Below are 26736 nucleotides of genomic sequence, written 5' to 3'. Positions count from 1 at the left end.
CAGCTCAAAGATTTTCATTTTTGCTCAGGGAGGATGGGGCTCCAGAGCAAACTAATTGATGCTGTAGCCAAATTGTGTGCTCACAACTTGAATGCCAGTAGCTCACAAAGTAGAATTTTTGCTCACAAGACTCCGCAGCTTAGCGGGAACAATGATGGTGACCCAGCTGAGCGTGGTCTGTTTTCCCCGGGCTAGGGATCTAGCTGACTGTAACGCTATAGCTGTGAACCCTTTGGTCTCACGCAAGGTAGCGCTCTTTGCACTTGCAGCTAGGAAAGTCAGATCCAGGGTGGCTCTTAGAAATGTCTCATCATGAGATATAAAGTATTGGTAAAGTAAAGGTAAAGATTCCCTTGCTTGAAAGCCAGTCGAATCTGACTCTAGGCTTGCGGTGCTCATCTCCATTTCCAAGCCGAAGAGCCAGCGCTGTCCGAAGACGTTTCCGTGGTCATGTGGCCGGCATGACTAAACACCAAGGCACTGTTCCCTTCCCACCGAAGTGGTCCCTATTTATCTACTTGCAATTTCTTGCTTTCGAACTGCTAGGTTGGCAGGAGCTGGAACTAGAGATGGGAGCTCACTCCGTCATGCGGCACCCGGGTCTCGAACTGCTGAACGACCGACCTTCCACAGCCTGCAGTTCAGCGTCTTAACCACTTGAGCCACCGCAGCTCCAAAAGTATTGATACCCTGCTTTTAAAACTTCAGACTGTTGTAATCCTGACATTTTAGCTGTACATCTTAGTTGTATAATTGAGTTTTATCCTGAACGTGACGTTTTAAGTTACAAATAGCCTTTGAATGTAATTTTGTATTGTAATGGCCAATGGCCACGGACAATGAATCTGGTCTAATCTACTGCTACAAATCTACTATATCTGGATACCTGCTTGTTCCCTGTGCTCTGAACCATATAATAAGTTGGACCCGTAGGTTGGCCTCACTCTGTACGGTCTGCTTGGACAGGGGGCAGCTCTCCAAGGTCTCGGGGCCACCAGGTGTTCATTGACTGGAGCAGCAGCAGGAGAAAAAATGTTTTTAAAATGCCCCTTGGGCCAACAGTGTGATGTTGCTTCCAAGGACACCTCAAAGTGAAGTCAGTCCTCTCTTGGAATGGCTGGAAACTCTATGGTTTTATCACAGTTTCTGGAGATTCCCGGAGAGGTGTGACCTCACTTCCAGGTTTTCCCAGAAGTGAAGCCGTGCTGTCCCTGACAGGCCACCCCCCCCATCAATGTTCACTCTAAGCTGAGTTAGTGTGAGCTAGCTAACAGATTTTGAGCCTCCGGCTCACGCATGTTTGTCTCCGCTCAGGAAGGATGACTCCAGAGCAGACTAATTTATGCAGTAGCCAACTCACTTGCTCACAACTTTAATACCAGTAGCTCACAAAGTAGATTTTTTGCTCACAATCAGTGTTCCCTCTAAGCTGAGTTAGTGTGAGCCAGCTCACAGTTTTTTAGCCTCCAGCTCACACATTTTTGTCTCAGCTCAGGAAGGATGGCTCCGGAGCAAACTAATTGATGCAGTAGCCAAATTGCTCACTCACAACTTTAATGCCAGGAGCTCACAAAGTAGAATTTTTGCTCATAAGACTCCACAGCTTAGAGGGAACATTGCTCACAATACTCCACAGCTTAGAAAGAGCATTGCCCCCCATGCCCCCCCAGGTCTCCCAGTGGTTGCCTGGCAACCTTAAATGGCACCCCCATTTCAGGTTGGGAGAACAGTGTGCAGGGAAGACTTAAGACCCCACATGCCATGGTTCTGATACGAATCAGGCCCCGCGTGTCTCTGGGAGTTCTGGTCATGGAACTCCCAGCATCTCTCTGCCTGACGCGGAGGTTTCCCCGACTTTGTACCAAGGATCCTCGAGAAAGAGAAAATGGGGACTGAGCCTGGAACTTCCAGCATGGGAAGACGGTGCTCTTTCCCCCACTCTGTTGCTTTTGGAGTCCCTTCTGTCAGTCAGGATCTTTCTTCCATTCGTAGCTCTTGAGTATGGTTTTGTTCTGCGTGGCGCGCAACTTTGGATTTACTTGGAGGTCTCCTGCCTTGCAGACATGCCCCAGCCTCCCGGTGGAGATGCCTACATCTTGCCAGATGAATACAATTACCTGCTGAGAAACAAGCGCTCTCTTCTGAAAGGCTACAAGAACAAGGAACTGAACGTGGAGACTTTGGTGGTGGTCGACAGGAAGATGCTGCAGAGCCATGGGCGCGACAACGTCACCACTTACGTCCTGACTATACTTAATATGGTACGGTGGTCCCTTTCCTTGGAACAGGATGATCCTTTAAAATATGGAGTGTTGTGGGTTTGTCCTGCCAATACCCCTCCCCCCCAATTCTACCTGGGGGGGTGGGGTTTGGAACATCTGGCTTCTCCTCTTCCACTCCTCTCACTGCGGGTAGAAGTCAAATCCAGTGTATTTGCTTGACACCATAAGACATCGTCTGTGCAGGGGGGAAGGACACACGCTACACCCAGATCAGCTGACCAAATACGACCTACGGGAAACCTAAACTTTAATATTATCATAAACGGTCCCTGGTGCTTTGCAGAACAAATGCATACTGAATCCTTAGAGCTGGTAGAGCAAACACAGCAACCGTTTACGTTACACGTCTGTTTCCGTCAGACATCAAGTATCCGTTTTTGCCAGCCTCGTTTGAAGGTGACATTATTATGCAGGATTTCCTTCAAAAGTCTCAGTCCCTGGGGGAGCGTTGGAATGTACAGCCCACGACAGCTCCCGCTTCTCCCCGGCCTAAGACATAAACGGCAGCGAAGGGCACTTTGGTGTAACTCCCCTGTAAATGTTCCAAACTCATGGCTTGACATCACAAAGCAGCAAAATATTTTCCTTAGAGCATGGGCAAGAAAGCCAAGAAACGAGGCAAATGGGAGTGTTAAGGTCCCTGCGGAGGGAAGCAAATATAAACAGGGCTCTAGAGGCCCTCTAGGAGCTGTGGTGGCTCAAGTGGTTAAGACGCTGAACTGCAGGCTGTGGAAGGTCAGTAGTTCAGCAGTTCGAGACCTGGGTGCCGCAAGACGGAGTGAGCTCCCATCTCTGGGCCCAGCTCCTGCCAACCTAGCAGTTCAAAAGCAAGAAATTGCAAGTAGATCAATAGGTACCGCTTCGGTGGGAAGGGAACAGTGTTCCGTGTGCCTTGGTGTTTAGTCATGCCGGCCACATGACCACGGAAACGTCTTCGGACAGCGCTGGCTCTTCGGCTTTGAAACGGAGATGAGCACTGCAACCCTAGAGTCGGATTCGACTGGCTTTCGAGCAAGGGAACCTTTACCTTTACCTAGTGCCCCTCTAAGACGGAACAAGAGTATAATCCAGGATAATTTTTTGTGGACTAGACCCTGCTTGGTCAGACCCATGGCAAAGTAGATGGTAGCCCAAGATAACCGATGCTGCAAGACAGTCATGTAAGTCTTTAAGACACCGCTAGGTCTATGCTCATTTTTGCTGCAACAAGCTAACACGGCTACTACCCCTACGCGCACCACATCCCTTAGAAGGCGAGGGAGGTTCCTTGCTGAACGGAAGGCAGGGGGCATCTGTCTGGGCTTGCAATGTAGGGAGAGCGGAGGAGGAGTGAAGGGTGGCCTTCCCTCGTCATCCTGGCCAGAACCTGGGGGCAACCTATCATCTGAACAAGTGCTGCGAGGGACGCTGAAAGGTTTTCCGCCTAACCGCAAAACCAAACTTTATGCGAATTTCAGCACGAACGTGATTGCCAGGGACACTTAGTGGGCTTGACTCCCTCAGTGACAACCGAGGCGAGCTCATAATCGGAGCTCCGTGATGAATATGGTTGAAGGCAGCCTCGAGCAGTTTTGCGTCTGTGCAGTAGCTGCTTATACTGTAGGACCGGGTCGTCATGGTTTGTGGCTGTTTTTGCCCAGTCTGAGGCCTAAATTTTCTTGATGGATGATAGAGGCACATATGTCTGAGCCATTAAAATGATCTACTGCATGGCAAAGTAAGGAATTGCTTGCAGGTCTGCCTTTTATTTCACTCATGCAGCCGGACGCAGCCTTTAAGTGACCGATATCCGCTAGCGCCACCTGTTGGAGTATTGATGGCAAGGAGTGGTAGCAAGATTAGCTGGGCTCGTGGGCAAACACCGAAGGTACCCATGAACAATGCTCCCTCTAAGCTGCGGAGTCCTGTGAGCAAAAATTGTACTTTGTGAGCTCCTGGCATTAAAGTTGTGAGCGGGGGATTCGGCTACTGCATAAATTAGTTGGCTCTGGATCCATCCTTCCTGAGCGGAGACAAAAGTGTGTGAGCCGGAGGCTAAAGAACCGTGAGCTAGCTCACATTAACTCAGCTTAGAGGGAACACTGCCCATGAATAGTAATAGCTGGATTGGAGTCTAGTAGAGACCAACAAGGTTGCGGGGGGGGGGGAGTAATAAGCTTTTGAGAATGAAAGTGCTCTTCATCAGATATGAGTTGGAATGGAGATCCCTGAGTCCTTGTATCCCAGTCGGAAGGCGGGAGGGGTGTTGCAAAACAGGGGTTCGGGATGCAGGCACACAATGCAGAATGCGATCAGCTTGATTAGAGCAGAAGGCAAACACTTGGGGGCAGGAAATTGGCCTCTGTGGTGAGACAAGAGCCTCGTGTCCCTATTCAGACCCGAGGGGTTCCATTGTTCTGAACCCGTGAATGCAGTCAAGTTCAGCCGTCTGTGTTGTGATCTCCCCTTGAAGCTTTTCTGTTTGAGGACTGCCAGGTCAGCACTGGAATGACCTGAAAGATTGAAATGTCTTCATCCCTGGTTTTTGAGTGTGTGGTTTCTAATGTCGGATTTATGCCACTTAGACTGTGACAGCAGCCATGAAATCAAAAGACGCCTGCTCCTTGGGAGGAAAGCGATGGCGAACCTAAACAGCATGATAAAAAGTAGAGACATCACCCTGCCAACAAAAGTCCGTTTGGTCAAAGCAATGGTATTCCCAGTAGTCATGTATGGCTGCGAGAGTTGGACTATAAGGAAGGCCGAGTGCCGAAGAATAGATTCTTTTGAACTATGGTGCTGGAGAAGACTCTGGAGAGTCCCTTGGACTGCAAGGAGATCAAATCAGTCAATCCTAAAAGAAATCAACCCTCACTGTTCGCTGGAAGGCCAGATGATGAAACTGAAGCTCAAATGCTTTGGTCACCCAATGAGAAGGGAGCACTCCCTGGAGAAGACCCTGATGCTGGGAAAGATTGAAGGTCAAAGAAGACGGGGACGGCAAAGGATGAGATGGTTAGACAGTGTCATCAATGCAACGAATATGAAGTTGAGCAAACTTCAGAGGACGGCGGAAGACAGGAGGGCCTGGCGGGAGATGGTCCATGGGGTCGCGAAGAGCCGGACTCGACTGTGCGACTGAACAACAACAACAAAGGGGCTGGCCCGTTTGTCCAGTGTAGAGAGTGGGAGTGCACTGCTGACATTTGAGGGCTTATATAATCTTGGAAGAATGAATCTGAGATGGTATGGCTGGGGTTGCTAGGTCCAGTTATTGTGCTGTCAGGGTAGATACGGGAACAGGGCGGGCATCCTGATTTGTTGCCAGGCCAGTTCTGTGCGGAGTGGGTCCAGTTGGAATCAATACGATCAGACTGGGATGGTGGCCGTACAAGTTTTAGAGGGGCCAGATCCCGCTTCCATCGGTTGTGCAAACAAAATTCCTTGAATGCATTTTTTAAAATTAATGCAGAGTTTACGGGCCTATTTTCCATGATCTTTGGATGAACGGCAGGCCATGGTCCTGACCCCATGTGTTCTCATATTTTCCTGCAGGTTTCTGCTTTGTTCCGAGATGGAACCATCGGAGGGAATATTAACATTGCTGTCGTTGGGCTGATCCTTTTGGAAGAAGACCAGGTACGATGAATAATTATGTGGTGTTAAAATGTTACTGGCTGAAGGGGACAGTGAGACACGTGTGCGGGCGGAGCATCGGGACTGTGCCCTCGGGCCCCGTTTCCAGTCCCCATATGTGCGAGACAGTTTTTCTGCAGAGTTCCAGTGCACCTACACATTGTACAGAGCAAATCAATATGTGTGTTGTTTGCATGCATACATCGAAGGCTCATTCTTAAGGCAAGCCACACAAGTAACTTCTTGGGGCACCACAACGAGGTGGGTGAAGATTCACTGCAGGTGCTATGCTCGCTACCAGCTGTCTGGAGATAACCAGCGGGGGGGGGGAGATTGGATTTATACCCCGCCCTTCACTCAGACTCTCAGAGCGGCTTACAGACTCCTTCCCCTCCCCACAACAGAAACCCTGTGAGGTAGGCGAGGCTGAGAGGGCTCTTTCCAGAACTATCCTTGAGAGAGCAGCTCTGACAGAACTATGGCTTGCTTGAGGTCATCCAGCAGCTGCAAGTGGAGGAGTGGGGAATCAAACCCAGATCTCCCAGATTAGAGTCCGCACACTTAACCATGACACCAAAAAGAAGAGGAGAATATGATTTTGCAGCCCACTTTCTGAACTGTGTTTTAACAGTTCGGAAAGTCCCATCTGCTCAGACCCGTTACGATCCCTCTCTATGCTTCTTTTTGGGTGGGGGGAACACAAAGAAAAAGTGAAGCTGGAGTCTTTTAATCTGTTTCAGTTACATTTAATGATGAGAATAAATATACCAGTTCAAAGCACCCCGCCGGAATGCCCCATCTAATGTTCAGAGGGACTTATGCTTAGGCTGCGTGGCTGTACATTGGCTCACCCACAAAGCTCTGAAAGAACGACGTCAGACGGTCACAATTCTGTACAATTGTGTGATCTGCTGCAGCAAAGTCTCCTCTTCCTCCGTTTTGATTTCCTTTCTTTTGCTTTGGAGTTGACTCCGGAGTTCTCGGTGCCGTTGAGCTCTTGCCGAAACAATGTCATGCCTCATTTTATGTGCTGAGCGATGGGGCCTCCGTCAGTGACAGCTTAATTACATTGACTCCTCAGCTTTTTGCGCTTGGCTCACATCCAGCCTGAGCAGAGTAAGGAGAGTAATCTTTTGATCTTACACCTGCGACATAATTTTCCTTTACATCTCTGGCTCATGAGAGCAGCTCTTGTAAAGCAGCGGTTTCTGCTGTTTTCTGTCCATCTGTAATAAAAAATGGGGGGGGGGGGCTAAAGAAATAATTAGCCCTTCTTAAAAGCAGACTGTCATTTATGGGGCTGCACGGCTGAGCCACTTAATTGATAATAGTGGTTGATTGGAAGCCTTTTGAGTGATTAAAAGATTTCCGTGGTTTTATTGGGCAGCAGTTGTTTTATTGTGTTGTCCAGGGCTATTTTTGGGCAGGAACACACAGGAACGGAGTTCCGGCTGGCTCCCAAGTTGGCCACGCCCAGCAGGAACTCATTAGCATAACAGGCCACACCCAACAGCAGGAACTCATTAGGATTGGCTACATTAGGGGTGTGTGGCCTAACATGCAAAGGAGTTCCTGCTACAAAAAAAGGCCCTGGGTTTTGACAACAAACAAGGTAAACAGAATAACAAGCAAAAGGTGGGTGTGGCTGGATGACCACACTTCTGGTAACATGGGGGTGTGGCCTAATGTGCCAATGAGCTGTGCTGTCAAGGATGTGGCCTAATAGGTTAATGACTGTCTGCTGTTGGGTGTGGCCTATTATGCTAATGAGTTCCTGCTGGGCTTTTTCTACAAAAAAAGCCCTGGTGTTGTCGAAGGCTTTCACGGCCAGAGTTCATTAGCTGTTGTAGATTTTCCAGGCTGTGTGACCACGGTCTTGGCGTTGTAGGACCTGACATTTCGCCAGCAGCTGTGACTGGCATCCTCAGAGGTATAACACAGAAAGATGGCATACTCATTGACACAGAAAGTACTCCATCATTCTGTGTTATACCTTGGATGATGGCAGTCACAGCTGCTAGCGAAATGTCAGGAACTACAATACCAAGACCACAGCCATACAGCCCAGAAAATAAGAACATAAGAACATAAGAGATGCCAATGTTGGATCAGGCCAAAGGCCCATCCAGTCCAACACTCTGTGTCACACAGGGGCCAGAAATACCAGTGCCCTCAGGAGGTCCACCAGTGGGGCCAGGACATTAGAAGCCCTCCCACTGTTGACCCCCCCAAGCACCAAGAAGACAGAGCATCACTTGCCCCAGAGTCCCTATCTATACCTTGTGGCTAATAGCCACGGATGGACCTCTGCTCCATATGCTTATCTAATTCCCTTTTGAAGCCGTCCATGCTTGTAGCCGCCACCACTTCCTGTGGCAGTGAATTCCAAGTGTTAATCACTCTTTGGGTGAAGAAGTACTTCCTTTTATCCGTTCTAACCCAACTGCTCAGCAATTTCATGGAGTGCCCACGAGTTCTTGTATTGTGAGAAAGGGAGAAAAGTGCCTCTTTCTCTACCTGCTCTTTCCCATGCATAATCTTATAAACCTCAATCATGTCACCCCTCAGTCGTCGTTTCTCCAAGCTAAAGAGCCCTAAGCGCCTTAACCTTTCCTCATAGGGAAAGTGTTCCAATCTACAACAACTAGCTGTTTTATTGTTGCTATTTTTTAATTTAGAAGCAAAAAACGAGACATGACGTCTTCAGAGAGGCCTTCCCCCTTTCGACTCATGCAGGAAGGAATGCCTCTTCAAAGAGGATGTCCCGCTTGTATAGTCTAAAAAACAAAGAATGCTTTTTTTGATTTAAAAAAAACTAAAACAAAATCATCTATGGTGTCAGAAGTAAAGCTCACTGGATTTTCTCTGGGGGCCTTTGTGCCTGTTTGACTCCTGTGCAGCCGGGACTGACCATAAGTCACCACGCAGACCACACCTTGAGCAGTTTCTGCCAGTGGCAGTCTGGACTGATGGGGAAAGACGGCAGCCGCCACGACCACGCCATTTTGCTTACCGGCCTGGACATCTGCTCCTGGAAGGACGAGCCGTGTGATACCTTAGGTGAGCAGAGTCGCGTGTGACCATCCCCGAGTGGACAGCCAGGGCACCCAAAAGCCCTTGGCAGAACGGAAGCCTTCGGCACGGGTGCTCAGCGCCTGCTGTCCACTGGTTGTCTCAGGGCTTAGCTGGTGACGCGAACATGGGGCCCGTGATTGTAAATGTTTTTAGAATTTTGGAGCAGGTTTAAATTCCAGCGGCAGGCAGGCAGGCTGGCCCTGAGCCCGACGCAGCCACCTGAGCACTGCCGGGTGTCTCCCAGCTCGCCTCTGTGAAAGAGGGGCTAAGGGGGAACAGCTCGACAAGCGATGGGGCTTGCCAGTGGGGCGCTTTCGAGGGTGGGAGTTGGGCTTCCGGTCTCACGAGCCTCAGAAAGCCGGTTGCTGACTGGAATCATAGATCAATGTAGAAACATTATTGGCCCCCTTTCCCCTTGTTACGCTGTCCAAAAAGTAGGGAGGGGAAAATAGAGCCAGCACCCTGCCTTTCTCCCTAGTGAGGACCTCATTTTATGACCCTCCATTTTATTCTCACAACCACCCTGCAAGGTGGGTTAGGCCAAGAGTGTGCAGCTGTCGTCCAGAAAACTTCCGTAGCTGAGTGGGGGATTCTCACCAGGGTCTCTCAGACCCTAGTCCAACGCCCTAACAAGTCACTACACTGATACTGAGGCTGTGTTATACCAAACATGACAGCAACAAAAAGCCCTGCAATGACGGCTGCATTTCTAAGCCAGCGAACCAAAGTTGCCGTTATCAAAACAGTTCCCTCTTCTGCAGCGCTTTCCTAAGGAACTCTTTTTTCTCTCTCACCCGTGTCCATTTAAATCGGCTAGGATTTGCTCCAATCAGTGGGATGTGCAGCAAATATCGCAGCTGCACCGTTAACGAAGACAGTGGACTGGGGCTGGCGTTCACCATCGCTCACGAGTCTGGGCACAAGTAAGTGCATCGGCATGTCCGTGGGATGGAGAGGGGAGTGCTTCATTTGGAAAGTCTGAGAATCCTTTGGGGTTTTTCATTTCTTCGTATCCATAAACGAAGTTGAGACTCATTATTTTTTTAAGGTTTTTATTGAAAATTTAACATCAGAAACAGTGACAATAAACTGTCATAAACATATGTAAAAGGTAAAGGTTCCCTTGCTTGAAAGCCAGTCGAATCCGACTCTAGGGTTGCGGTGCTCATCTCCGTTTCCAAGCCGAAGAGCCAGCGCTGTCCGAAGACGTTTCCGGGGTCATGTGGCCGGCATGACTAAGCACCAAGGCGCACGGAACGCTGTTCCCTTCCCACCGAAGCGGTCCCTATTTATCTACTTGCCATTTCTTGCTTTCGAACTGCTAGGTTGGCAGGAGCTGGAACTAGAGATGGGAGCTCACTCCGTCATGCGGCACACTCGGGTCTCGAACTGCTGAACTACCGACCTTCCACAGCCTGCAGTCCAGCGTCTTAACCACTTGAGCCACCGCAGCTCCCATAAACATATGCAATCATAGTAAATAATGAAGTATCAATGAATTAACATAGTAAAACATCTACAGCCCAATTCTGATCGAACAGGTCTTTGTTTTGAGCAATAAAACTTAAAACAGGGTACCAAAAATTATAATAATCAAGAGAGGCAGAGTAAGGATCTTTATTTGAAGTTTGTATCAGTCTCCATTCCATTGTGAGATAATCCCATATGTTCCTGTACCAAGGTTTAAGAATTGGGGGTGAGGGAGATTTCCAGGAGGAGGCGATTGCAGACCTTGCAGCAGCACATAATTTAGAAGCAAATCTTTCTTAGCTTGGGGGGTTTGGGGATCATCCCACAAGTTTAGCAACATGAGACTCATTCTGACATTGTGTTTTTACTTAATCATAGCTTAGAACTGAAACTGTGGTTTGAGCTTCCAAATTTGCAACTAATCCATGGCTTGTATCCTACCGCTCTGTTTGGCCAAGTCTGAAGCCTGCCTTCCATCCCAGGAGACTTCCTCCAATGGTAGCGGCGCTTCCGACAGTAGCCCAAGGAGTCGTCTTGCTGCCGCGTCTATGGAGGAAGTCTCCTTCAACTGGAAGAAGGGTGTGTGTCGCAGGATATGTTCCTTCTAAAGTGTGGAGTCTTGTGAGCAAAAATTCTACTTTGTGAGCTACTGGCATTAAAGTTGTGAGCGAGCCATTTGGCTGCTGCATACATTAGTTTGCTCTGGAGCCATCCTTCCTGAAGCCAAGACAAAAAATGTGTAAAGCCGGAGGCTAAAAAACTGTGAGCTAGCTCACACTCACTCAGCTTAGAGGGAACACTGGATACAACCCATGATGGGGAAATGCCTTGCTTCAGTTTTCTGTCTCCTTGGCACCCTGCCGTCTGTGTGCAGTTGCCTCTGAGGCGCAGGCAGTAGCCACAGCTATGATGAGTCAATTCAGAGGTCAGGCCCAATCGTAGAAAGCACAAGCCCTGCTTTGCCAACTCACTCTAATGGCTTCTTAGGCTCAAACTCCATGTTACACACGGCATGAGTGGAGACATGGGTGCCCGGCTTGACTCACTGTCACACCTATGACCTGGGGAACCTGCCGTGAAATCATTCCATTCAGCTTTGGAGCACTGCATGGTGGGGGGGGGGGTCTCCCGGTCTCCCTCACATGCCATTTTCACCAGCAGGAACAGCCACAGTGTGCCTGCAGGGCCCTTTCTCTGACTCCACATGCTCGAAAGCCAGTCGAATCCGACTCTAGGGTTGCGGTGCTCATCTCCGTTCCAAAGCCGAAGAGCCAGCGCTGTCCGAAGACGTTTCCGTGGTCGTGTGGCCGGCATGACTAAACACCAAGGCTTTGTAGCACTGCATGGTGGGAGGGGGGGGGTCTCCCGGTCTCCCTCACATGCCATTTTCACCAGCAGGAACAGCCACAGTGTGCCTGCGGGGCCCTTTCTCTGACTCCCCGTGTCTAAAGGTTCCCTTGCTCGAAAGCCAGTCGAATCCGACTCTAGGGTTGCGGTGCTCATCTCCGTTTCAAAGCTGAAGAGCCAGCGCTGTCTGAAGACGTTTCCGTGGTCATGTGGCCGGCATGACTAAACACCGAGGCGCACGGAACGCTGTTCCCTTCCCACCGAAGTGGTCCCTATTTATCGACTTGCCATTTCTTGCTTTCGAACTGCTAGGTTGGCAGGAGCTGGAACTAGAGACGGGAGCTCACTCCGTCATGCGGCACACTCGGGTCTCGCACTGCTGAACTACCGACCTTCCACAGCCTGCAGTTTGGCGTCTTAACCACTTGAGCCACCGCAGCTCCTACGTGTCTACCTATTACAAAATCAGGATTTGTGATGCCGTGTAACAACGAAAGCCGTGGTTGACAGTGGTAGCGCAGACAGGATAAAAGCAGTCATTTTTGCCTCCTACAGCTTCGGCATGGTCCATGACGGGGAAGGGAATATTTGCAAAAAGTCTGAAGGTAACATCATGTCCCCCACTCTGGCAGGACACAACGGGGTCTTCTCGTGGTCAGCTTGCAGTCGTCAGTATCTCTACAAATTTCTAAGGTACGTATGCTGAAAAAGGCCATTCTGCCTGAACAAGAAGCAGCTCTCCTGTGGAAGGGGGGGTACCCCTTTCTTTTCTGAGAAGGAAAAGCCTAATGTTTTAAGAAGAAGGAGAAGAGATTGGATTTATACCCCATGGCCCTTCACTTCCCAAAGGTGTCTCAGAGCGGCTTACAAACTCCTTTCCCTTCCCCTCTCCACAACAGACACCCTGTGAGGTAGGTGGAGCTGAGAGAGCTCTTGACAGAAACTGCTCTTTTTCAAGGACAGCTGTGCCAGAGCTTGTGACTGGCCCAAGGTCATCCAGCCAGGTGCAAGTGGAGGAGTGGGGAATGAAACCCGGTTCTCCCAGATTAGAGTCCACGCACTTAACCACTACACCAAACTGGCTCTCCTACATTAAACTACATTACTCCATGTCTCTTAGTCCACCTGTATTAACCCCCTTGTGAACAGGCACCCCTCAGGCTGGGTGGATGCAGCTGAAAACGAAACACAACTGCTCGCCTTCTCCCCCTTATCAGCAGGTCATCTTGGGTCCTCGGGTGCTAAAGAAATAAACAACGAATCTGGGACACAGTTCTTCAAGCTGATAGAGCTCAGGCACATCTCTGTCCAGCGGTAGGGAATCATAGCCAAAGTTTTGTGCCAGTGAGCTCTCTTCATACTCCAGAATACTCCAAATACCACAGAACTTGCACCCTGGTCCATCTTAAATTCCAGCCCTCAGCACCACTGGAAGAGAGATGCTTACATATTCCCCACCCTCAAAACGTCTGTGTTCCTGCCAGCTGAACACAGTTAAAGCCCTGGAACATCTGTTGTTATATTGTCCATTTTATAAGGACACCCTTTTCACTTATCTCACCCCGATTCTATCCAGGTGTCCTGAAAGATCTAAAAAAATTCTAGATATTATCTCCTCCTTGCAGGCGGCTTCAATCAGACCACCTCTAAAGTGGCCAAATTCGGTGCTGCGACTCTGTCCGTAAGAAAGCATATATTCTTCACTTTTAAACAATTTTTAAGTATAATGAATTGCAGCACAGAACAAAGTTTGAGTCCAGTGGCACCTTTAAGACCAACAAAGTTTAATTCTGGGTGGAAACTTTCATGTGCGTGCACGTTCAGCTACCCACCTGGATCTATTTACAGCACAATAAGGTTATGAATCTTAATCCCTGTATATTAATTTTACATTTATATGTAAACTGCGCTGTGTTGTCAACTGGATTGATTTGATGTCTCTTGGCACTCCCACATTCCCAGTTCCTTTGCTTCACATCAGTGGGGCTTGCTCACGAGCAGGGGTCATTTTGTAGAAAGAGAGGTGCAGGGGCTCATTAGCATAAATTATTTGCATATGCCACTCCCCCTGACATCACCGGAAGTGTGTCAGAAGGCAACACCCACCGCTCAGGCTCCACTGGACTGTTTTGGATCGCTAGCTATTGGGGGGGGGGGTACGTGCAGATCTGTCCTCACAGAGGAGGGAAAGCTTGTACCTAAAGGCGGGCCAAGGGGGGGGCTCTGCAACTTACCTGGCTGCTTCTTGCTCCTCATGGCCTGACTGAGGGCTGCTGGGAGCAGGGGCGGGGCTTGTTGCATGTGCCCGCCCCTTGAGCTCCTTACTGCCAGAGCTTCGCTCCTGTGTACTCCTACAGGAAATGACCCCTGCTCACGAGAAGTGGATTGTGGTCTAAAAGCCCCAATGAAAGGCCCCTTTAAAATGTATTTATTTATTTATTACTTTAGATTTGTATTCTGCCTAGTCGGGGCAAACTGGCTCAAGGCGGCATACACGATAAAATAGATAAAACAATAAATACATTAAAATTGTCAAAATTCACAAAACCAGCAATTTACATATATGTTAATAAATACAGATGGCGGTTGTTAGTATATATGGTCTGAAGCAAGAAGGCCATGCACCAACATTGTGATATAGGGCCATAACATGTTCAGTTTCCGATGGCTCCAGTGGTGGCTCCTAGTTGAAGGCTGGTGGAAGAGCTCCGTTTTACATGCCCTGTGGAACTAGAAGGTCCCGCAGGGCCCTGATGTCCTCCGGGAGCTCATTCCAGCAATGTGGAGCCACCACTGAGAAGACCCTGACCATCGTGATGGCCAATCTGGCGTCTTTTGGGCCAGGGAGAGTCAGGCGATTTTGCAACCCTGACCTCAGTGCTCTCTAGGGCACATATGGGGAAAGGCGGTCCCTCAGGTAGGCAGGCCCCCCAACCATACAGGGCTTTAAAGGTCAAAAAATGCAATTTTTTCATCTCCAGCACTTGGGTTTCTTGCAGCTCCACCCAGTCCTTGTGTCTTGCTGATCAGCCGAAACCTGTGCAGGAGTACAAGTACCCGGAGAAGCTTCCCGGAGAGCTGTACGATGCGGCCACGCAGTGCAAGTGGCAGTTTGGGGAGAAGGCCAAGCTGTGCATGATGGACTTCAAAAAGGTCAGACCCTCTTTTGTTCACAGACATGTTTTCTTCCACGTTTAGACCAAGGAACACAAGGCCACGTGAGTGGGTTTTTCCCCCTGGCTCATTTTCTTCTCACACCAAGGGTCTACATCAGCATTTGCTGAGATGAGTCAGCTGACACAGCGGGGTTTCCTGCCCTTCCGCAGTGGTGAGTGAACACTGCCCCCACCTCTCATTTTCCCCTGCTGCTCTGGGCATTGAACTGGTAGTATAACATCACTTCTTGGGAAGACCCAAAATGGACATCAGGCCTCTCTAGGAATCACCAGAAAAATCATAGTTTCTGGTGATTCCTAGAGAGGCATGATATCATTTCTAGGTTTCCCTGGAAGTGCCATAAACCCACATTCTTCACACTTCCATGCTAGAAGCTAGACTGTGAGGCACCCCACTAGGCCCACATGCAAGAAGTCACGTAGCCGATGGAGAAGCTGGAGTTTGGGGCCATGTGACTGCAGGCGTGGTCTCCAAACTTCTAGCCTATCCCCACACGTTGCCATGACCACCAACAATTGGGCACATCCCAGGCCCACTCACAATTGGCTGATGGCCACAGCTGATTGTGACTGGAATTGGACTATAATAGTTTGATCCCAATGAGAGGGAGCTGTGTGTGCTCCTGCTCTCTGCTTGTCTTATGACACCTGAAATGCTGTCTCTGGGAGAGACAAAGAACTGCTTTGTGACTTAAAGCACATGGAGTGCAACGATGGGATTTCCCTTCAAAATCCCTTGGTGTCTAACTGGACTGTTTGGATATTCCTGAACTTGGTAAATATGTATCTTTTACTGTGTAGTTAAGGCAAATCGCCTTAGGCTTATTGTTTTGCAATCTTTTATAGTCTAATTGCAATGTTCTGTACTGAATAAAACTTATTCCTGTTTCTAAACGGTCTCTGATGTTGTACCTGAGTTCCAAGCCTAAATCTTGTGGCCTAAACGCTCACCATATACGCTACTATTGGAGAGTAAAAAGTGTGCATCTCTGGGAATGAGGTGCTAATGTGTTAAGCCCTAGATGCCAACTGAGATTTTGAACCTCTAATCTCAGGTTGGGAGGGGGATTATTGTAGAGGTTCTGGTGGCATACTGTTCTGAATCCAGAGAGGGTAGCCTACCTCTGTGGGTTGTTGTTTAATGTACTGTAAAAGGCACAGGGTTCCCTCCCATTCCTGGACTGGCCTGGGTGGGTAAATCCTGTACAGCCCCCACCTCTCATTTTCCCCTGCTGCTCTGGGCATTGAGCTGGTAGTATAACATCCCTTCTTGGGAAGACCCAAAATGGACATCAGGCCTCTCTAGGAGTCACCAGAAAAACTATAGTTTCTGGTGATTCCTAGAGAGGCGTGATATCATTTCTAGATTTCCCTGGAAGTGATATCACTCTGTTACTGACAGCCGTCCCTCATGTCCCGTCCCTGGTCTCCTGTTGGTTGCCACAGCCCAGGGCTTCATAGAAGTATTTTAATCCGCACCATCACTCTGTCTGGATTAGAAATTCAAAGACTCCTTTGGGATTAATTATGTGGCCCTTGCTGGTAGACATTTAGCAGATTGGCAGTCTGACCACAACTATGTGACTTTGACACAACACCCTCCCCCCCATAATTTTGATGACATTTCGCTTCCATGTGGTATAGGCATAATCCAGTGGAAGTTAAAACACTCAAATGCTAATGTCAATGAGTCTGTTGGCTCTTAACCCTGTTCTTTGTGTGTGTTGTTGATATGCAAGGGGGGGAAATGCTCCACATTTAAACTGTGATAACTGTGCTCAGCACAATATTGCTGTTTTAGCTGTTTCAGAGTATGTTTGGAAATTGAGTTTTAATGTCTCTCTTCAGCTTGTTGGTGTTTTTTGCCCAATTAGGATATTTGCAAAGCACTGTGGTGCCATCGGGTTGGAAGGAAATGTGAAACCAAATTTATGCCCGCTGCAGAAGGCACCATGTGTGGTTATGACATGGTAAGAAAGGTTTTGTTTTGTTCTTTGGGGTGGGTCGGAAGCGGGAAGCATAAGGAAAGGGGTGCTTACAAAATGAAATGAACAAGAAGAAAGGGTCTTTTTGATATCTCTTTAAATAATAGTCAATTACTTAAATAATAAAATAGTTCGGGAAGTTAAACTAAGTTACACCCTGGCTTCATGAGGAAATCCTGCCTCGGCCATGCGTTACAGCAAGCTAAATCCTGCACAAAATCAATACGATGCATTGAAGAAATAAACTTTTTTGAGCAAGCCCCTTCTAGATTCCCTGTTGGTCAATAACAAGTTCTTTGGAGGTCGCAGGGATGCAAACCTGGAGTTACCCTTGTTATTCTCACAGGCCATTCAAAGCATTTGTATTTCTTCTGCTAAAGAAAGCAAGCGTTGCGTTTCCCAGTGAATTATGTCTCTGCTGTGGCTTTGAGTGAGTCAGATGTGCGTGTTCATTCTTCCGTGGGGCAACGTGGGGGCCCAGTTCGAATGTTCCTCCTGGTTCCCGCAGAACACCACAGCTGCCCATCCGGGACCCTCCCTCATCTGTGAGAATGTTTACTCTTCCCATGAAGATCTGCTGGGCTGTGGGAGAAGGAATCGCACCAGCGCCACTGAACACCAGGGAGCATGCCCGCATGCCGCTACTTCCCATACAACCTTGGGGGGGGGGTGTCTCCCATCAGAAGGATGTTTAAACATTCTCATGGCCCTGTGGACCCCTTGCCATGGAGCTACAAGCCCATCTCTCCTCTCTTCTTGCGTCGCATCAGCCCAGGGGCGATTTCTCACTAGAGCTGCCTTCGCAGCACAGCGGCCATTTGCCCTGACACAAACATGTCAATTTCACACCCAAAGCTGCGGGGCTGCATTTTGACTCGGGGCTTCACCCGATTTCCTCCACAGTTTCGTGATCCTGGTTTTTGAGGATCATGAAACTGCGGAGGAAATTGGGCGAAGCCGCGGGTCAAATGCAGCCCCGCAGCCTCGGGTGTGAAATGGACATGTTTGTGTCGGGGCAAACGGCGCTGCGCTGCGAGGCAGCTCTAGTGAGCAATCGCCCCAGGTCTCTCCGAACACATCCTTTTGCTGATCCATCCTGCCTCCTGTTCTTTGCAATCTGGTACCTCCTCTCATTCTGTTTCCTGACACACACACACACACACACACACACACACACACACACCGGTTTCTCTTCAGCCCCCTCTCTGTTACCACCACACCCCCTTTTCTTCCCACTGTATGCCATAGCATTAGTTTTTCTCTACTAGTGCTTTTTGAACCATGAGTCATGGACCTTCCAGTGGCTTGTGTGTCCCTACAGCGCTGCAGCTTTTCTGAAATACATGCTGCTTGTACGTATGTGTACAAAGGAAGGGCACACACCTTCTGCCTCGTTTTGCATGCTTGCTGAGAGGAGCAGCCAGACAGCAAGGTGAGGTCACTCCGGCAGGAAGGCCTCACATTAGAGAAAGCACTAAAAATAGCACGTGTGTATGAAATGTGCCAACCTAGCAGTTCGAAAGCAAGAAATTGCAAGTAGATAAATAGGTACCACTTCGGTGGGAAGGTCACAGCCTTCCGTGCACCTTGGTGTTTAGTCATGCCGGCCACATGACCACAGAAACGCCTTCGGACAGCGCTGGCTCTTCGGCTTTGAAATGGAGATGAGCACCGCAACCCTAGAGTCGGATACAACTGGCTTTCGAGCAAGGGAACCTTTACCTTTACCTTTATGAAATGTGTTTCAATGAAATTGAGCTGCGGTGGCTCAAGGGGTTAAGACGCTGAACTACAGGCTGTGGAAGGTCAGTAGTTCAGCAGTTCGAGACCCGAGTGTGCCGCATGATGGAGTGAGCTCCCGTCTCTAGTTCCAGCTCCTGCCAACCTAGCAGTTCAAAAGCAAGAAATTGCAAGTAGATAAATAGGTACCACTTTGGTGGGAATGGAACAGCGTTCCGTGCACCTTGGTGTTTAGTCATGCCGGCCACATGATCACGGAAATGTCTTCGGACAGCGCTGGCTCTTTGGCTTTGAAACAGAGATGAGCACCGCAACCGTAGAGTCAGATTCAACTGGCTTTCGAGCAAGGGAACCTTTACCTTTACCTTTATGAAATGTGTAGCGCACAAATGAAAAAAATATTACAAAATAGATCACAAGAGAAAAGTGATACATCAGAAACGAGAAGGAATGCAAATCACCAGCCTTCACCAGATGTGTATTTCTGGACAAGGAGAGACAAAACAGTGCAAACGATTTGAAAGGAAACACAGCAAAGGGGAGGAATGCCCAGCACAGAATAATTTTGCCCTGCGATGCACTGCAGGGAATAGAACCCTGAGGAAAGTGAATGATTTACAAAAAGCAGAGGGACCTCTGGAAACATATACCTGCACAGATGCACTATTTTTGACTGCAAACACAGAAGAGAAAGAAAATGAATCAATGGTGGACATGAAAGTAGGTAAAAATAAGGACATGATTCAGTTCAAAATAGGTACAGGAGCTGATGTTAACTGCGTACCAACCCAAACATATCACAAGCTGCTATCACATGTAAATTTGTAGAAAACTGGTTAACCAACCTTGACCGGATGTGGGGGATATCCATTAAAGGTGCCTGGAAAATGTATCCTAGAGTGCAAGCACGATAAGATTACACATACACTTTGATTTTGCATTGTGCAGGAAACAAATGGAAGACCAGTATTGGGCTGGAAAGCAAGGGAAAAAATTGAACCTGATAAAGATTATGAGACTAGTGGACACAAAAGACATAGAGCTAAGCAAGCAAAAAAAGTGAAATAACAGGTCTCAGATGTGTTTACAGGACTAGGCTATTTACCAGATTTTGTTGTTCAGTCGCACAGTCGAGTCCGACTCTTCGCAGCCCCATGGACCAGATCACGCCAGGCCTTCCTGTCTTCCACAGTCCTCTGAATTTTGCTCAATTTCATGTTCGTTGCATCTGTGACACTGTCTAACCATCTCATCCTTTGCCGTCCCCATCTTCTTTGACCTTAAATCTTTCTCAGCATCAGGGTCTTCTCCAGTGAGTGCTCCCTTCTCCTTTGGTGGCCAAAGTATTTGAGCTTCAGTTTCATTATCTGGCCTTCCAGGGAACAGTCAGGGTTAATTTCTTTTAGGATTGACTAATTTGATCTTCTTGCAGTCCAAGGGACTCTCAAGAGTCTTCTCCAGCACCATTTACCAGGACTATGCCACATAAAGCTGAAACCAGATTTGAAGCCTGTTATACATGCACCAAGAACAGTGCCAGTTGCTCTTAAGGAGGAAATGGAGAAAGAACTCAAATGAATGGAATGAACTGGAGTTCTGATAAAAGCGGATGAATCCACAGAATGGGTAAACTCTGTGGTCACCACAGAGAAAATTCCAAACAATGACATATTTGTCTAGACCCTAGAGACTTAAAAGTCATTGTGTGAGAACGTTAGAAACTTTCTGCATTAGAGGATGTATTATCACACAAGCCCTCAAGAGACAAGTATTTCAATGCATTGGGTGCAACTGAAGCTAGATGAGCCAAGCAGCAAACTAACGTCTTTCAACTCGCTATTGGGAGACTGGTGCTTCATCAGAATTCCTTTTGGAATGTCTTCTGCTCTGAAGAAGAAGAACATATGATGATGATGATTGGATTTATACCCCGCCCTTCACTCGGAGTCTCAGAGTTACCAGAGTAACCTGGTAACTAGCATACCAAAAAAAGGAAACACCAAAGATTCCCTGATGTGGCTGTGAAGAAAGCTAATGCAATCTTAGGATGCATTAACAGAAGCATTGTGTCCAGATCACGGGAGGCGGTAGTTCCGCTCTATTCTGCTATGGTCAGGCCTCACCTGGAGTCCTGTGTCCAGTTTTGGGCACCACATTTTAGGAAGGATGTTGACAAGCTCGAGTGTGTCCAGAAGAGGGCAACCAGGATGGTGAGAGGGCTGGAATCCAAGTCTTATGAGGAAAGGCTGAAAGAATTGGGTATGTTTAGCCCGGGAAAGAGAAGGCTTAGAGGGGACATGATTGCAGTCTTCAAGTATTTGAAGGGCTGTCATGTAGAAGATGGAGCAGATCTATTCTCTCGTGCTCCAGATTGCAAGACTAGATCTAATGGGTGGGAATTACAAGGGAGTCGTTACCAGCTAAATATCAGGAAAAACTTCCTAACTGTAGGAGTGGTTGAGCAGTGGAACAGTCTGCCTCGGGAGGGGGTGGATGTTCCTGCGCTGGACATTTTCAAGCAGAGGCTGGACGACCATCTTTCGGGCATGTTGTAGGGCTATCTTTCGGCTATGCTCCTGCAGAGTGAAGGGGGTTGGACTAGATGACCTGCAAGGTCCCTTCCAACTCTAACATTCTATGAGTCTATGAAAGAACCAATAGCAGACATACTGTCCAGATTATTTGTGCCAAACATAAATGCCAAGAGGAAGCACACACGGTGGTTCATATGGTCCTAAAGAATTATCCAGCTACTGAGGAGAAACTGGAAGAAGTAAAGCAGGGAACAAGGAAAGATGAGACAGTGCAGAAATTAATGGGGATGATAAAGAGAGGATGGTCAGAAATGAATTTGCAAGTGCTATGGAAGGGACAATCCTATACTGCAAGGAGAGCAGATTGTCATTCCAAAATCACTGCAACAAAGTATGCTCCAAAGAGTACACACACAGGACGCATGGGCACAGTCCTAGGGAAGAGAACGGCAAGAGATGCCTTATATTGGCTTGGGATCAGTGCTCAGATAAAAGACATGGCTCCTGGGTGCGCAACATGCTTAGAACACCAAAAAGGAAACACCCAGGGCTATTTTTGGGCAGGAACACACAGGAACAGAGTTCCGGCTCGCTCCTGAGTTGGCCACACCCAGCAGGAACCTATTAGCATAATAGGCCACACCCAACAGCAGAAACTCATTAGGATTGGCTACCTTAGGGGGGTGTGGCCTAACATGCAAAGGAGTTCCTGCTACAAAAAAGGCCCTGGGTTTTGACAACAAACAAGGTAAACAGAATAACAAGCAAAAGGTGGGTGTGGCTGGATGACCACACTTCTGGTAACATGTGGCTGCAGCCTAATGTGCTAATGAGCTGTGCTGTCAGGGGTGTGGCCCAATATGCTAATGAGTTCCTGCTGTTGGCTGTGGCCTATTATGCTAATGAGTTCCTGCTGGGCTTTTTCTACAAAAAGAGCCCTGGAAACACCAAAGAACCAGTGACAAAGCAACACCAAACAGACCATGGCAGAAAATTGGAATGAACTTGTTCACCTGGGAACAAAAAAAAGCTACTTGTTTGTTGTGGACTACTACAGCAGGTATTCAGAAGTCATACGATTACCTGACACAACAGGAAGCTCCACGGTGAACTCTTCAGAGTCCGTTTCAGCAAAGAGAAATTAATGTCAGATAATGGAATACAATATATATAGATGAAGTCTGAAACATTTGCTAAAGAGTGGGGCTTCAAACGCAAGCATGCAAGCCCATACTATCTACAGTTAAATGGACTAGCAGGAAAATAGGTACAAATGGCAGAAAACATAAGGGGGGAAAGCAAAACAGACTGATCAAGCTATTTACCTAAGCTTGTTGGATTATGGGAGAGGCCCCACCAGCACAACTGTCCATGAACAGGCAATTGAAATTCAGTCTTCCAAACACCAATAGACAATTACAATCAAAAATCCCAAAGGGGGAAATAATCAGGAAAAGCAACATCAATGCTATGTTCAAATGGAAAATATGTTATGATTACAGGTGCCAGGTTACTAAAACCTCTGAAAGAAGGAAATCAGTAAGAATACAATGATGAGATGGATACTGGGAGCCAACACTGGCAGTTGCTGTTGCAGAAACACCACATTCACGTATGATGGAGACACACAAAGGAAAGGAATACAGGAGAAATAGAAAGCAAATGAGATACGTGAAAATAGCAGAGCACGAGGAATACCACACACCCATAAACCGGTGCAAAAGGGACTCTCGCGAACCACATTTCAAACGACAAGAAACATCTGATTTCTCAAATGCACAAAAAGAAGCAGAAGATGAAGGGAAAGACAGTGCAGTTACCAGCATAACCATGGAAGGAGAAACGTATAGGGCGGGGGGACAGAAGTCAACCAACTCAGACCAGCAAAGAGACAGAAGACGCTCTTCTGCACATGGTCAAGAAATAAAGCCAAAGATTTGGAAAGATTATTTAACACAATAACGTCACACTTCCATTAAATCCAGAGTTGATTCTTCTAAATCTCTGGGAAACCCTAAAAGTTTCTAAACTTAAGAAAGATCTTATTATGACAATGGCCGCGGTAGTGAAAAATATTATAGCTTTAAAGTGGAAAGGAAAAGTTCCCCCCACAATTTATCTCTGGTACACAAAATTGTGGGATTATTTTATTATGGAAAAAATATCAGACAATATTCAATGTATAGACTCACAGGTTAAAGATTCATATGTTATCAAAAAATGGGCTCCTTTTTGAAATGGAAATTGCAGCATAATGATTCGTCAGACTTTGAACGAGGGGCTAATTTTAGTTTTGTTATGGCAATTGACTAATGTTAATTTCTGTGGTAATTTAGGACCAACCTGTATGTGTACTATCATAACAGTATAACAGATGTAGCCTGGTTGAATTTTGAGATATATTGTTTCCTCCTCATTTGTGTATTTTTATAAGTTGATACTTGTGATTTCTTCTTCTTCAATAACACCCAATGAAGTCAGTAAAAGGACGTCCCTTATTTCGGCCTTGGCACTCTCTCAGAGCCTCTTTCTAGAGCTCCTTGTATTTATTTCCACAATGGGCCTTATTCCTAGTCTTCTATATATATAAAAGAAAGTCCCCTCACCGTAAAATCAATGCCCAGGCCAAACCACTGGACCTAGAAACACCAAATTCGGGGAGAGCGCTCCTACCGTGACATAGGTGCTCACTAAGAAGGGATTTTTAGAAATTCGACCCCTAAGGGGGTCAAAAGCGGGAAAATGTGCTCCCCCCATTGATTTCTATGTGGCTGCCAGGCTGCTGCCTCCTTGCACTCCCCACTCTGATTGGTCAGCTGCAGAGCTTAGTGTTCTGAGGTAAAAAAACAGTTACAGGGGACTACAGAGAGCTAATGACAGTTGAGGAAATCAGGAATGGCCAACCACCTGTGAGGTGAAGCAAAGCTGCTGGCCCAGCCTCCCTATGGCTTCAAACATGCTCCCCCTCCCTACACCTGACAGGCAGTTGTCTGTCAGGTGCAGCAGCAGTTGCAGGGTGCTTAAAGCCACGAGGGAGCCTGCGCCAGCAGTAATGTCTTAGTGAGCCTGCCAGCCCCACCTCCACAGTGGCTTCTAATACTCCTCCCCCCTCCCCCTCCTACACTGGACAGGCAGCTGCCTGTCAGGTGTAGGAGAGGAGGTGGGATGCTTACTGCCACCAGGGAGGTTTGCTCAGCAAGATTGCCTTAGCCCTGCTGCTGGACCAGCCTCCCTGATGCCTTTAAACATAATCCCTGCCAGTACCAGGCAGGCGGGTGTCTGTCAGGTATAGGAGCAGGGTACTTTAATCCATCAGGGACGTCGCCCCAGCAGGATCACCTTAGCAATGCTTCTGGACCAGCCTCTCTAATGGCTTCCAACATACTCCCCCCACCTCCTACACCTAACAGGCGGTTGTCTGTCAGGTGCAGCAGTGGGTTTAGGGTGCTTAAAACCATTGGAGAGTCCACCCCAGCAGACAGGCGGCTGCCTGTCAGGGGTAGGAGAGGAGGGGGGATACTTACAGTCGCCGGAGAGGGTTGCTCAGCAAGATTGCCTTAGCCCTGCTGCTGGACCAGCCTCCCTGATGCCTTTAAACATAATCCCCCCCCCCCGAACACCAGACAGGCAGGTGTCTTTCAGGTGTAGGAGCAGGACCAGGGTACTTTAATCCATCAGGGACAACACCCCAGCAGGATCACCTTAGCAATGCTGCTGGCTCAGCCTCTCTGATGGCTTCCAATACCCCCCCACCTCCTACAACTAACAGGCAGTTGTCTGTCAGGTGCAGCAGCAGTTTCAGGGTCCTTAAAGCCATGAGGGAGCCCGCCCCAGCAGTCTACAGAGAGGTCCTTCAGTAGAGAGAGCGAAAGTACGTATGTCTCACTTCATTTTTTACACTACAGTCTTCTCCATTAGAATTCCTACAATAATGGTTACATTTCAAACTTTATGTAAGGAAGAGACCAGCTCAGCTGCAAAACTGCAACCCTGAAGAACCAAGTGAAGGGTAGAGGGGGAGGCCTGACCTTGTAAGTTGTTACCAGAACGGTTGCTTCTCATCTCAATAGGAGCTGTACAGCCAAACTACCTTAATTAACAGCTGGCCGAGATAAAGTGCTCTGCAGCTCATTATGACGTTGGATTTTTTGGGGGGGGGGGGAGAATTAGCTGAAAACAGCCCTGCGTTATTTTAGGGAGGACGCTGTCCTTGTCCTGCCTTTGGATTAACACATTTTAACTGTGAGTGCCATCTGATTTTAATTGTTTCTTATCTTCTGATTAGCCAAGGCTTTTGCCAGCGGTTCATTTTTGCTTTTGTTATCCATTCTTGGACTGATATTGTTTCTATTTTGTCTGGATAATAAACTTTGCCTTGATTATTGAACTCAAGTCTGGAACCTGACTCTGTGCACCCAGAGGAGGACCCTAAGCCTCAACGTTACACTTTACATCATCAGTATGAGTGTGAGCTAGCTCACAGCTTTTTCGCCTCCCGCTCACACATTTTTTGCCTTAGATCAGGAAGGGAGGGCTCCAGAGCAAACTAACTGATGCAGCAGCCAAATTGCTCGCTCACAACTTTAAAATGCCAGGAGCTCACAAAATAGGATTTTTGCTCAGAAGACTCCGCAGCTTAGAGGGACCATTGGTCCCACCACCGTAATCTAATGCAATCCCTTGCAGCCACTGGCAAGCCTGGAAAAAAGAGTGCCCTTTAATAAGGGCATCCCCACACACCAAAACAAGTGTCCCCCCCCATACGCATCAGGCAAAAGTAATGTCCAGCGTGCCATCTCCATTTCCAGTCGAGTTGCAGGAGGCACAGGAATGCTGAATGTAAAATTATTACCCCATCAGACCTGTTTTGTGCTCAACGATTGGAGACGTGTGTCCCCTCCCGTGCCGAGTTGTGCCCTGAGGTGGCTGAGGTGTTTACCTTCCATGTGTTGCAATAAAACATGTAAAAACAAAGACCTACACTAGCCACAGATAAGTACAAGTCCCCTTTTTAAAAAATCACCTTCAAACCAAAAAACTACCCAGCTTGAGGGTCTTGTGTGAGCATCCTGATTGAAGGCTGAGAGACACCAAACCGCAACTCACCTCCCACTTGTTTTGTCTGCTGGGGAAGTTATGTGACCCTGGGCAGGCAAGCCATTTCTCACCATGGCCCAGGTGTCTCCGGAGGGAAGATGAATCATCTGGCCCAGAAGACCTCGCCAAACGCCTTGTTGTCTGTGCTGCAGCGTGGGAGTTCAGACACCAGGCACAGTCTCACCCCCAAGCCCTTTGTTGCTTTTTATGATTTAACAAATGAAAAGGGAGGCTTTTGTTGTTGTTCAGTCGCACAGTCGAGTCCGACTCTTCGCGACCCCATGGACAAGATCATGCCAGGCCCTCCTGTCTTCCGCTGTCCTCTGAAGTTTGCTCAATTTCATGTTCATTGCATCTATGACACTGTCTAACCATCTCATCCTTTGCCGTCCCCGTCTTCTTTGACCTTCACTCT

General features: G+C 48.0%; 1 protein-coding gene across 1 annotated transcript in view; it reads left to right on the top strand.

The window, feature by feature from the left end:
- Positions 1 to 26736, top strand: part of ADAMTS16 (ADAM metallopeptidase with thrombospondin type 1 motif 16) — a 121224-nt gene that overhangs the window by 42353 nt on the left and 52135 nt on the right. The window contains exons 6-12 of the mRNA XM_015427082.1: positions 2062 to 2261; positions 5817 to 5900; positions 8798 to 8957; positions 9790 to 9895; positions 12345 to 12482; positions 14789 to 14942; positions 16840 to 16935. Of these exons, the coding sequence (XP_015282568.1) occupies positions 2062 to 2261; positions 5817 to 5900; positions 8798 to 8957; positions 9790 to 9895; positions 12345 to 12482; positions 14789 to 14942; positions 16840 to 16935 (938 nt within the window). The remainder of the gene's footprint in view (positions 1 to 2061; positions 2262 to 5816; positions 5901 to 8797; positions 8958 to 9789; positions 9896 to 12344; positions 12483 to 14788; positions 14943 to 16839; positions 16936 to 26736) is intronic.

Source organism: Gekko japonicus, unplaced genomic scaffold (genome assembly GCF_001447785.1).
Source record: "Gekko japonicus isolate JY-2015 unplaced genomic scaffold, Gekko_japonicus_V1.1 scaffold458, whole genome shotgun sequence".
Taxonomy (NCBI): Eukaryota; Metazoa; Chordata; class Lepidosauria; order Squamata; family Gekkonidae; genus Gekko; species Gekko japonicus.
The sequence above is the reverse complement of the archived record's forward strand: the minus strand, read 5'-3'. Positions and strand labels throughout refer to the sequence as shown.